Genomic DNA, 12,855 nt, shown 5'->3' with positions numbered 1-12,855 from the left:
CTCCCCTGACCTCCCCAGACCACCCTCACCTCCCTGACCTCCCCTGACCTCCCCTGACCTCCCTGACCTCCCCTGACCTCCCTGACCTCCCCTGACCTCCCAGACCTCCCCAGACCACCCTCACCTCCCTGACCTCCCCTGACCTCCCTGACCTCCCCTCACCTCCCTGACCTCCCCTGACCTCCCAGACCTCCCCTGACCTCCCAGACCTCCCTGACCTCCCCTCACCTCCCTGACCTCCCCTGACCCCCTGACCTCCCAGACCTCCCCTGACCCCCTGACCTCCCCTGACCCCCCCTGACCCCCCTGACCTCTCCTGACCCCCTGACCTCCCCTGACCTCCCTACCCCCCCTGCCCCCTCTGACCTCCCCTGACCTCCCTGACCTCCCCTGACCTCCCCTGACCCCCCTGACCTCCCCTGACCCCCCTGACCTCCCCTGACCCCCTGACCTCCCCTGACCTCCCCAGACCCCCCTGACCTCCCCTCACCTCCCTCACCTCCCTGACCTCCCCTGACCCCCTGACCTCCCCTGACCCCCCTGACCTCCCCAGACCTCCCTGACCTCCCCTCCCAGACGTCCCTGATAGTTAAGAGATTTAAAAACTAATAAGAATAATAAGAGAACATAAAAATAAATGAGCACGATGTATCAATGAGTATTATTTTTTATTGGATGACTCTGGTCCCGTGCAGGTCGGCCAGCAGTGGCTTTGTGGACGTCTGGAGGTGGAACCTTTATTGCTTCCAGCTGTGACTGCAGCTCTGTGTTTTTGTTCGGGGGAGGGCCCCGGCAGCACCGGCAGCACCGGCTGCTCGCTGAGAACAGTTGGACCCAGTGATGTAGTCTACGTGATACGCAGGTATACGCCGTATACCCACTAGAAAAGGTCCTGAATTTCCGTATAACCACTTAGAAATGCGCAATGATACGTATCAACATGATTTTGTGACATTCATTTTCACTTTTCCATTCATAAATTTGCATTCTCTGTGTTTCGAAGAGCGGACTTTAGGACCCTGGGGCTTCCGTCAGGCGTGACGGTGACGTTCACGTCACCTACAAGGAAAGAGCAAATTTGTATGGCGGGCTCGAGTAGTAGGCAGACGTATTGGAGAAAGAAGGTAGAGAAAAGAAAAGAATGAAAAGAAAAGAAAACCAAATGACACTATTTAAGTATTTCGGTAAGCCTCCCGCTTGCCCTGCTACTGCCGCTTCGGGGGAAACTACAGCTGCAGCTAACGCCAGCGACAGCGTTTCAGAAAGGGAGCGTGCACCTGATGATGGAGACGAGGAGCCTGCTGATGCTATCACCTTACCTGGTAAGTAGAACTCGTATATGTTATAATAATAGTAAACGTTACTGTAACAGCAAGTGAATGGCACATTGAAATAATATCTAGCTAACTGGTGGTTCTGTGTGTGTGTGTGTGTGTGTGTCTGTGTGTGTGGCAGTCAACTCCAACTGGCCAACCCTGTGGAGTGAGAGTCAGGCGAGGGAGTTTAAAAACAGGCATCCTTGGTTAGACTGGAGAAACGGAAAGTTAGGTAAATATTTGCCTGCCAACATTTAAAGCTGGTATAAAGAATTTAAATGCATAAACTTAAAGGGATAACTGGTCAGTTAAAGTGCAGAGAGTTTTTACAGAGAGTTCACTTCAAAAAATGCTACTATCCCAATGCTTTATGCACAGTACTCGAGTTGAGGGGGGATGAGGGGGGACGGCATCCCCCCTGAAATAAAAACGGTCCAAATCATCCCCCCCTGAAATAAAAACGGTCCAAATCATCCCCCCTGAAATAAAAACGGTCCAAATCATCCCCCCCTGAAATAAAAACGGTCCAAATCATCCCCCCTGTAAAACTGCCATCCCCCCTTTCCATCCCTTATGTCATTTCATCAATGAATGTGGTTTTACTGCTATTTCAACATTTAGAGTCATCATCAGAAAAATAACACCAGAAAAATAACTTATTTGACAATTTTCACCTGTTTCAAGTAAATTTTCACTTGAAATAAGTAGAAAAATCTGCCAGTGGGACAAGATTTATCTTCTTCTTACAAGCAAAAAAATCTTGTTCCACTGGCAGATTTTCCTACTTATTTCAAGTAAAAATCTACTTGAAACAGGTGAAAATTGTTGTTTTTTCCAGTGATGAGTCTTGTTTTAAGTGTAATGAGATTTTTTTTACTAAAATGAGACATTTTAACTAGAAACAAGACAAATATTCTTGATTTAGAGTTTTTGCAGTGATCCATTTTACTTATCGTGTGAAGGACAGAGTCATATTGATAAGTTCAGAAAAGTGTTTTTATTGTTGTGTTTTGATGTATTTGATGTAAGCCCAGTGGATATTTAAAGCTTACAGAAGGCTGCATTTAACTGCTGCTATGTCATTCCTGCAGTATTTCTGCAGGTGTGTTGGTCAGTGCTATTATTTGTAATATATTATATTATTTGTAATCAGCACAAATTATCTGTCCCCATATGATCAAATCCATCATCCCCCCTGATTTCTTTTTTACGACTCAAGTACTGTATATGCAAATAGTTAATTCATAAAATTGTCAATAAAAAATAAGTTAATTCATTGTCATCTTAAAGGTGCATTAATAAGACACTGTGTGCACCATTTAATTACTGATATGTTAGATATAGTCACATAATTAGAGCTATTGAACAGTTCATTAATATATTTTGCCCCTGTTCAACAAGTCCTAATAGTAATCTAGATACAAAAAAGGACTTGTATTATAATGTTAATTACTCATGTTTTTGTTTACTTCCAGGTTGTGCTATCTGCAGTGCAGCAAAGTCAACTGGCGTCCTCACAGAGAAAAGAGTGTCTATATCGGAGGAGTGGGTGTCCTTTGAAATCAAGTCTTCGGGCACAAATGAAAACAGACAAACAGCTCTAGCGTCCTATAGGAACAAAATTCGACGACATGAGATGTCTAGGGCACACGAAATAGCTCAGGAGCTCACTGAGAAGGCTGGACAGGATTTACTTGGAAATATAGTGAGAACTGTGTCAGAGACTGTGTTAGCTGAGACTGATGAATTCAGAACAGCATACTATCTTGCTAAAATGAACCGACCTTTCACTGACCATAATGATCTCATTGAGCTTCAGAAAAAAAATGGTGTTAACATGGGAACTAGTCTGCACTCAAGGTACAGTTCCACAGCAATTGTGCAACACATAGCAAAAGAGATGCAGAAAAAAATTGTTGACAGTATTGTGTCTTCTTCAAGCAAATTGTCTGTTCTTATTGATGAGGCTACATCTCTCAGCCACAAATCTGCCATGATTGTCAATGTGAAAGCCTCTATAGATGGAGCTACTCCTGAATTTTTGTTTCTGGAGCTGATTGAGCTGGAAAGCCAAAGAGCAGCGGGTATAGAGGACGCTCTGTTGAACTGTTTGTACACTGTAGGCTTCAGTGAAGAGTGGCTTCAAAAAAACTGGGTCTCATTTGTTACTGATGGTGCCAGTGTCATGCTAGGCAAGAATAATAATTCTTAAGAAAAATAAAGGACTTTATCACAATATTGTAATTTTCTGAGACAGTCCTGTACATTCACAGAGTGAATATTATGAAAGTAAAATATATATTTCTCGCTAGAAATGTAATCAAAATGCATTTTTATGCAGAAACTAACTCAAAATATTGATTTTATTCACTAAAAAATAAGAAATGTCCACCATGTTTTTTTGTTTAATTCAGTCTGCAAATGATGACGTAAAGCATTCTGGGAATTTTCTCTAGCCCTCGGTCGGCGAGTCAGTATCTGAAATCCCTCGATATGTGCACTCCCCCTAGATGAAAAGAGGAATTGGGACACCACTACCCTCACGGGAACGCGCAAAATTTAGGGGTAGTGAAGAAAAGTAGGACTAGGGGGGGATTGGGACTGGGCCGACCGGTCTTTTAGAGATGTGTCCGCGGAGGAGCTAAGGGGACCAAGTCCTGTTAGAGCAGATACCTGGTTGTTGCTGCAACTTTCACTGCAAACGCAGAGACGTAACTGACGTTTGCAGCGACGTAATGACGTGGCTCCCCTTAGCACCCCGAGCTGTGGAAAAACAAACCAGTTCTCAGCTGGTTTACAACGTTGAACGAGTTGTGAACCAGAACCAGCTCTGGAACTGGTTTGGTGGAAAAGGGCTATGAGGAAGAGTCTCCCCTTCTGCAGACAAGCAGGAACCTCTACATCTGACCTGACACTAGGGTTGCCACCCGTCCCGTAAAATACACAATTGTCCTTTTATTTGAGAAAAAAATGTTGCGTCCCCTATTGAACTAATACGGGACGCGATTTGTCCCGTATTTTCATGAACGCCCCATACACACATCTGTCACACACACAATTTAACATTAATGAACAAAATAAAACACAGGAAACATTAAGGCCAGCAAAGTCTTTAAGGCCAGCAAAATCTTTGTGGCGGGACAACAGGACCTGCTGCGTCTGTGCCCAGATCTTTATATGTCATTATTATTATATATACACACATTATATATATATATATATACAGCAGCGTAGCTATAGACAGTGCAGGCAGTGCAGCTGCACTGGGGCCCGGCACGCCAGGGGGCCCGTCACGGGCCCATGATGAGTGCGAGCGGGACCCGTAAATAACTTGTGACTAGAGAAGTCCTACATGAGCCCCATTCACACGTCATTAACGTAACCGCCTCAATGGGAGGACAGCCTGCACTCGCGGTCATTTATACATCATCTCCTCTAATATGTTTTGTACACGTTCATCTGGGTCATGGTGTCACCACTTCGGTTGGAGAAAAAGTCAATGAATCACAGTATTAGTGTACTTTATGTTATTTTATATAGAGAAAATATAATAATAACACTGACACAAACTCAAAACGTGATGAAAAAAGATATATCACGTTATGCAGAGATGAATTATGGGTAATATGTGTATGCTGCATGTCGAGTCGACCAATCAGGATTGATCATGTGACAAGACGAGATTAACCGGCGGGAAATTCAGAAATTTGAAATGTAAACATAGAGCGGAGCGAGAGACGAGAGCGAAACAGACAGAAAGAGTGATAGAGAGAGAGAGAGAGAGAGAGAGAGAGAGAGAGAGATGCTATTGTTTGTCTCTCTGTCTCATCATGCCATTTAGAAGGTGGAGAGGCGGAGCTCCCAGCATGCAACGGGTAATTGAATGAGGTTTTATTTTATATTACTTTTTGTTTTCTACTGATTGTAAAGTGAATGTGCAGCGATGTATTAATGTTGATATAAACTTTTACTCAGCAAGGGAAGGTTTCAGTGGATAAGAGTCACCGCACGCTTATGATATTAAAGTCTAGTCTAGCCACCGTGAGTGAGTAGGTCTGTTCAGTTAGAGACGTTGTCCTGCAGTTTGCGTCTCAATGTACAGTGCGACATACTAAAGGGCCCGTACATCGGTCTTGCACTGGGGCCCGTAGACATATATATATATGTGTGTGTGTGCCAGACAGCGGGGAGGCCTCGGGCTTCACCTCCATCAAGGGGTTGGGAATTGGGAATTAAAAGTTGCGTTCCATATTGAACCAATACGGACATATTATGCTCTTATTTATTGATGTCATAATATACAGGTGAAGGTCGGAAAATGTGAATATATTGCAAAACGTCATTCGTAGTAAATTTAACTAAAGGTGAAACAAATATATTATTTCAAGCCTTTATTTGTGATTTTGTTGATTATGGCTCACAGTTTATGAAAACCCCAAATAAAAAATAAATTAGAGAATATTTTATGAAATCAATAAACAATTCCATCATCAAAATTATAACAAATAAAGGTTTAACATATCTTGCTTTGCATGTAATAAGACTAGGTAATGTATTAGTTTCACCTTTTAAGTTGAATTATTGAAATAAATTAACTTTTACACCATATTCTAGTTGAATTATTGAAATAAATGAACTTTTAAGCCATATTCTTCACCTGAAGCAATATTCTACACCTTGGCTGATGTGGACATACAGAGCATAGGAGGATATTTCAGCTGCTATATGGTTGGCTGTCTGTACAGTCATGCAAGTTCAATGCTATTAAAGAACACGTTTTTTCATATAAAATAAACACATTTTTATGCAGTTTAGAAGTTTTGGGGGTTTTTTTTGGCTCCTGCGCTGCTGAAATCGGGGCGTCCTTTATTTCTATTTCCGAAAGGTGGCAACCCTACCTGATACACACACACACACACACACACACACACACACACACACACACACACACACACACACTCTCTCTTCTGAGTGGTAAAGACGAGGCACTGACAGGACTGGACCTCCGTGGGACAGACCCGGGTCTGAGTGCCCCCCCCCCCCCCCCGACAATGAGATCTGCCACATTACATTTTTACAGCAGCCATATTTTTATTCCGTTCTTACATGTTAAAACAGACAACACAGTAATCCGATGCTTGTAGGGTGAGGAGGACGGAGGGCCCGGCTCAGAGGAACTCCACGCCGCCGTCCGTCACCCAGAAGGAGCTGGTCCCGGAGGTCCTGGTCCTGGAGGAGGTGCAGTGTGCGGTGAAGACCTGCCGTCTCTCCCCGCCGGTCCCAGCCTCCTGCCGGGAGCAGAGCAGCCGGTGCGTCACCAGCCGTTGCCATGGGCGACAGAGATACGGCCGGTCGGTGGAGGAGGAGGACGGTTCAGCGCTGCTGCTCCTCCTGATGGCATGGCAGGTCGCAAAGATGGTGAACCTGTAATCCCTGGAGAGGACACATAGTGGAGGTCAGCAGGGGATCCACCCGGACCCGGACCCTACAACCTCCCCACAGACACACCGTTAGGGTGTAACAATACACTAATCTCACCATACGGTACAATACGATATCATAGCAGTATTTTTTTAACAACCTTGAATGAGGAACATGTGACTGGAAAAAATTGTATTTTATTTGAAAGACACAAAATACAAAACAATGCTGTGCATTTGCCCTATTGTTACAGTTTGTAATGCTTTATAACTGTTTAAGTTTTAAAGAGAAAGCCAGGCCAACCATTTTCCACAAACTGAACTAAAACTTTTATTTGCAGCGGCGTTTCTTTTTGTTTGCAGCGTTTATTTTATTTGCAGCGGCGTTTGTTTCTGTTTGCAGCGTTACTTTTATTTTCAGCAATGGCGGGTCTCGGCCACCGTAGTGAGTGGCTCAAATAACACTAATAAATAACATAAAATAAACAAAGTTAACGAATGAAACAAATTAATTTAACAAATGAATCGCTTGGCCATTACATCGTTGTGGAGGAAGAGAATGCTGCAGACCAACTGAGGTTCCAATCCCTCGTCTCTTCCAAGATGCTCCACAGACACTAAACACAGTTTCTCCAAATATCTGACTGGCTTTGTTTTTGTTTTGTAAAGACCTTGTTTGAGGTTTATTTTCCACCTCATTGATTTCCATCTTGTCGCTAGATTACATCCTGATCCTGCAGTGTTTCTTTTAGCCGCCCACAGCAGAGTTCAAACCTCCTGCTCCTGCCAGATCTGTCCCAATCCCCATGCAGCCCTCTAGTGTGTAGACTTGTGCAACCTTGAGACCTCCGCCCAAACACCCACCTGAGCATCCGTCCCAGCAGCTCAGCACACTTGGCCAGTTTCTCCTCCCGCCTGGCCATGCTGGCTCCGCCCTCGCAGCGGTCCGGCCAGTAGAAGGCGGAGATGCTGTCGAGGAGGAGGAGAGCCAGGCGCGGCCTCGACGACATGGTGCTTTCCAGGAAGTGGAGGGTGAGGAGGAGCTGGGAGGACGAGGAGCAGTGAACCACGAGGAGGCGGGAGAGACAGGAGCGCAGCGCCGCCTCGTCCGAGCCGGTGGAGACACCTGCAGACACACGGAGAGACGGTTGACACCTGCAGGCTTCACACGGCTGCAACACACCGGCGAGGCCTCGCTGCACCTGCGTTCAGTCTGCTGTCCAGGACGCTGACCAGGCGCAGCATGTCCAGGCTGTAGTCGGTGTCCACGAACACCACGTCCACCTCCAGGCCGCCGGCCGCCTCCGGCAGCACGCAGCGACTCAGCAGGTGGTAGAGCAGCTCCGTCTTCCCTGAGGAGCACAGCGTTACCCTGCACTCACACTGACACAGCCAAAGATCTCCTGACGCCAGCATCGCGCTGCTTGGTGGATTCACACTGAAAGATGCATGTACTGTGGACGCCTGCAGGGGGCGGGGCTAAAGCTGAAGTGGGCGGGGCTAAAGCTACAGTGGGCGGGGCTAAAGCTGCAGAAGTGGAGGGAACTAAGTGTATATACAGGACTGTCTCAGGAAATTTGAATATTGTGATTTTCTGTAATGCAATTACAAAAACAAAAATGTCATACATTCTGGATTCATTACAAATCAACTGAAATATTGCAAGCCTTTTATTATTTTAATATTGCTGATCATGGTTTACAGCTTAAGAAAACTCAAATATCCTATCTCAAAAAATTAGAATATTCTGGGAATCTTAAACTGTAAACCATAATCAGCAATATTAAAATAATAAAAGGCTTGCAGTTGATTTGTAATGAATCCAGAATGTATGACATTTTAGTTTTTTTTAATTGCATTACAGAAAATAAATAACTTCATCACAATATTTTAATTTTCTGAGACTGTCCAGGATAGCTGCACATCTTCAGTTTCCTATTTCACCATAGATCACTTCTTTATATTTTAGCGTTATTTCCACGTAGATAAGAGTGAGTTTGATGCTCCTTAACCAGGTTGGTCCTGGATCAACATCAACCATCATCGTTGGTCCCGGTGAAGCTGCAGTCTGTCTGAGTGAACACTGACACACCGGGTCGGAGTGGATTTGGTCATATAACGGATTAATAAGCACGGTTTTTAATTATTTTGCGTTGGATCGATGTAGCAAATAAAATCGTTGGGACCATCCAGCTCCTCAACCATCAGATACGTGTTTCACATGAGCAGTTCAGGTAAAAACTGCAGTCAAATCAGCAAAAATGTCAGTTTGCTGGATTAAATAATATAAATTCCTGATAAAATAAGTGTGTTAGTGCACAGCTCTGCTCCTGTATGCATGTGAATGAGTGTACGTTTGTGTGAACATGAAAGTACAATCTGCATTGAGGCTTCTTGCTTCAGGAATCCCGGTCTGTGATTGGACGCTGCCTCGGTGTCGCCGCTGCTCATTTGCATAAAGTTCAGATTTTTCTAATTCAAATAGACGCTGTAAAGGACTCCAGTTCATAATAGTTTACAGTTAAAAGTTCATGCTTCTATTGTTATGTTGCTTTTATTTTGTTATATTCTTTCAACACGGAAGTGCTTTTATTTTGAAGAGAGAAAACTAAACTGATGAAAAAGGAAACAGTAACGGGTTAATAACGGTTCACGGTAAAACAGATAAGAATACAAAGACAATAAACGGAAAAGGAAGGACAAAAGGGGAGAGTTGGTTCCAGTCGAGAGGGCAACAAGGTACTTTATTTTATTTATTTGTCTGTCAGTTTGAGTTTGTGAGAAGTTTTGGTACCAACGTAGTTTAAGTTAATGTATTGTTTTCTTTATTTTATGCAGCTCTTACGTTGGTCTTACGGTGGTTTATGGATCACAGAAACGCATAATAAACCACATGATGAGACCATCAGTCCAGGCTTGCTTTGATTTGGACTGGGATGCTACAGACGCTCTGCTCCGGCTGCTCCGGCTGCTCCGGCTGCTCCGGCTGCTCCGGCTGCTCCGGCTGCTCCGGCTGCCCCGGCTGCTCCGGCTGCTCCGGCTGCCTCTCCACGCGCGTTTTAATATAAAAATGAATGGCAGCCGGAGCTGCCTATGACGCCCGTGACGCTTTCTTTGTGAATGCAGCGTTAGCCGGGCGGCTCACAGGGCCGGACCTGCAGGACCTGCAGGACCTGCAGGACCTGCAGGACCTGCAGGACCTGCAGGACCTGCCGTCTCACCTGTCCCCTCCGGCCCGCACAGCTCCACCACGTCCCCTGGTGGAGCAAAAGCACATCAGTGAGCTGCACCAGACCTGAGCGGGGCTGGTGTTCATGCATCAGTGAGACGGTGGGCGGGGCTGGTGTTCATGCATCAGTGAGACGGTGGGCGGGGCCAGTCACCATGCAGGGGTCCCACGTCGCCAGGAAACAGACGCGGCTCCACGTCCTTCAAACACCGACGCTCCTCCAGACGAGCAAACAGCTGCAGACACACATCACCAGGCCGTTGGAAGTCCTGCACAGACTACAGGACCGGACCAGCCTTCTAGCCCAGGGGTCGGCAATCCGCGGCTCCAGAGCCGCATGCGGCTCTTTAGCGCCGCCCTAGTGGCTCCTGGAGCTTTTTCAAAAATGTTTGACCTTTTATTTCCTTTTTTCCTTCTTTTTTTGTTGCTTTTTTCCTTCCTTTTTCCTTTCCTTTTTAATCTCGACATTTCAACTTTTTCGGAAAATTTTGACTTTTTTCTCGACATTTCGACTTTTTTATCAACATTTCGCCTTATTTCTATACAGGACTGTCTCAGAAAATTTGAATATTGTGATTTTCTGTAATGCAATTACAAAAACAATTAAAGCTGCAAGCAGCGATGAACGGGCCCTCGCACTCATGGCCACCGCCCCCCACCAGCATATCAGAAATGACACCACCCACGACTTTCTATGTCAAACCATTCAAAAGTTATGGCAGAAAATAGGAACTATGAAATATCGACCAATCAGAAGAAGGGGCGGGGCTAATTCAGGCCAATGAAGCTCAAGGACTCAATACCGAGTCCGATGACACCGCCCACAACTCTTTATGTCAAACCATTCAAAAGTTATGGCAGAGAAAAGTTTTCTAGGGCTCACTGTTGAGCCATTAGGCCACGCCCATTAATGCAAACCATGAAATATCAAATTTATCACCAGGCCTGGCTTGCATGCAAAATTTGGTGACTTTTGGGGAACTATGAAATATGGACCAATCAGATGAAGGGTGGGCGCGCTTTTTGGCATCTAGCGTTGCCACGGTAACACTTTTGAAAGAGAAAAGTAATGCGCGTTGTCGCAGGAAAGAGACGCATATTTTGATGTATAACACACCTGGGTGAACGTTACGGTTCGGCAAACATTTACCAAAGCAGCTGCCAAACACTCCTAAACAAGGTAGCCGGAGACGTGGGTTGTGCAGAACTGCGGCAGTAAGAGTGGAGCTCCAACGAGGAGCTCCACTCTTTAGTAGGGATTTCATATGGATCCAAACCGTTAATAATCATTATTTTCTCCAAATACCGCTCCCTGGCTCCCTTGTTTAAGGTATCTCGGTAAATTCCAGTTGCTTTCCGGCATTTTAACATCTTTTTTTTGTGCTCCGTCTGTTCACTTGGTGCTACTACACTGCTGTTTGTTTACACTCACGAGGCTGCCAAAATGGCCGCCGCATCCCAGAATGCACCTTGGTGACCAAGCCCTATACCAGCAGAACCAGGACCACTGTGCGGTCAAATGGTCAAACTGCAGACAGTCGCCGTGTTTTTCCTGTGCGTACGACTGACATCACTGACGTCATGCTGACGGGTCCGGCGGAACCGCTGTCAGTTCAGAGCGGACACCAACCAGCCCGCATGCAGGTGGACTAGCAGCAGTAAGACTGTCGCTTTAACTTTACAATTCCCCTGCAAAAACCAGAGCAGTCACGTGGTCGCGCTGCCCCGCGGAGCCTCGGTACACGTCACACGTGACAACACCCGGGCTCGCCTGACTCCTCCGGGTCACCCGGGTCACTAGGGTCACCCGGGCTTCCAACTCCCTGTAAAATAAATCAGGGACACCTCATCCACCCAATTGCCTTCACTTTTCCTGGCGTGGTTTTTTTAGCCTCTTTTTTTGTGAGTGAAACGATTTTTTAACTATTTGACTCGAACCTGAATTTTTGAATGCCATCAACACATATTTAATACAAAATAATAAAATTAACTGAATAAAATAAGTATCTTTCTTAAACAGAAACCTGTCCTGCTTAACTTAAAATTGTATAAATTAATATAAACAATAGAAAGAAAGCCATAATTCTGTAATAGTGCATATTTTTAGTGCACTAACAACAAACAGAAAGTCTGTAGAAAACGTGTAAACATATTTGTGCCTCACAGGCCATGACTGTAGCTACAGTTGGAGTAAAACAGAAATAAATAACTTATGAACTCAACAGCTCAATGCCATTTTTTGACTCTCACAGTAAAACGGGACAAAGTGCGTCCCTTTTCAGCTCAATACGGGACTTTAGTTTATAAATACGGCCCGTTTTTCAAGGGACGGTTGGCGACCGTACGGGTGAAGGCTGATTTATGGTTCCGCGTTACAACGACGCAGAGCCTACGCCGTAAGGTACGCGGCGACGCGCACCCTACGGCGTAGACTCAACGTCGATTTAACGCAGAACCATAAATCAGGCTTCCCCCGGGCTTACCTGAGTGCCGCTCTCAGTCATCGCTGCAGCTTCTCCTCTCCCGCCCTTTCTCCCGCCGCCTCTGGCCACGCCCATATCCGGTTCCGCTCCTTCACCGTAAAGTGCAGCGCTGCGTCCGAAATGCCATACTAAACAATACTCAAAAAGTGTACTTAAGTCCGGCACACTTTTGAGTAAATATCAGTAGTATGCAGTACTCGAGTTGTAAAAAAAAATCAGGGGGGATGGTGGATTTTATGATATGGGGACAGATACTTTGTGCTGATTACAAATAATATATTATTAATATTATCCTTTTTTTTTTGGTGTTTACTATTTTTTTTCTCTCTTGTACATACTCTTTTTCTACTTTTTCTATTGCTCTTTTTATTATTTAACTATTTATTGGTTATTTCTATTTTAAATCT

The 12,855-nt window shown here is 45.1% G+C and overlaps 1 protein-coding gene across 3 annotated transcripts; it reads right to left on the bottom strand.

The window, feature by feature from the left end:
- Window positions 1-6,399: 6,399 nt before the first annotated feature.
- xrcc2 (X-ray repair complementing defective repair in Chinese hamster cells 2) lies at window positions 6,400-12,521 on the bottom strand. Of its 3 annotated transcripts, XM_061713693.1 has the most exons (6): window positions 12,449-12,521; window positions 10,120-10,201; window positions 9,958-9,993; window positions 7,939-8,088; window positions 7,601-7,862; window positions 6,400-6,749 (listed from the first exon to the last, which is right to left on the bottom strand). In XM_061713693.1, exons 1-6 carry the CDS (start codon window positions 12,467-12,469, stop codon window positions 6,485-6,487), a joined length of 816 nt encoding a protein of 271 aa, XP_061569677.1. In that variant the 5' UTR covers window positions 12,470-12,521; the 3' UTR covers window positions 6,400-6,484. The 3 variants fall into 3 exon arrangements, with proteins under 3 accessions (XP_061569677.1, XP_061569678.1, XP_061569679.1); XM_061713694.1 differs by having other exon boundaries at window positions 7,943-8,088; window positions 9,958-10,201; window positions 12,449-12,513; XM_061713695.1 differs by lacking the exon at window positions 9,958-9,993 and having other exon boundaries at window positions 10,032-10,201; window positions 12,449-12,513.
- Between the last annotated feature and the right edge of the window lie 334 nt (window positions 12,522-12,855).

This window comes from Cololabis saira, chromosome 22, assembly GCF_033807715.1.
Source record: "Cololabis saira isolate AMF1-May2022 chromosome 22, fColSai1.1, whole genome shotgun sequence".
NCBI lineage: Eukaryota > Metazoa > Chordata > Actinopteri > Beloniformes > Belonidae > Cololabis > Cololabis saira.
Note: the sequence above shows the minus strand (reverse complement) of the source record. Positions and strands in the feature narration are given on the sequence as shown.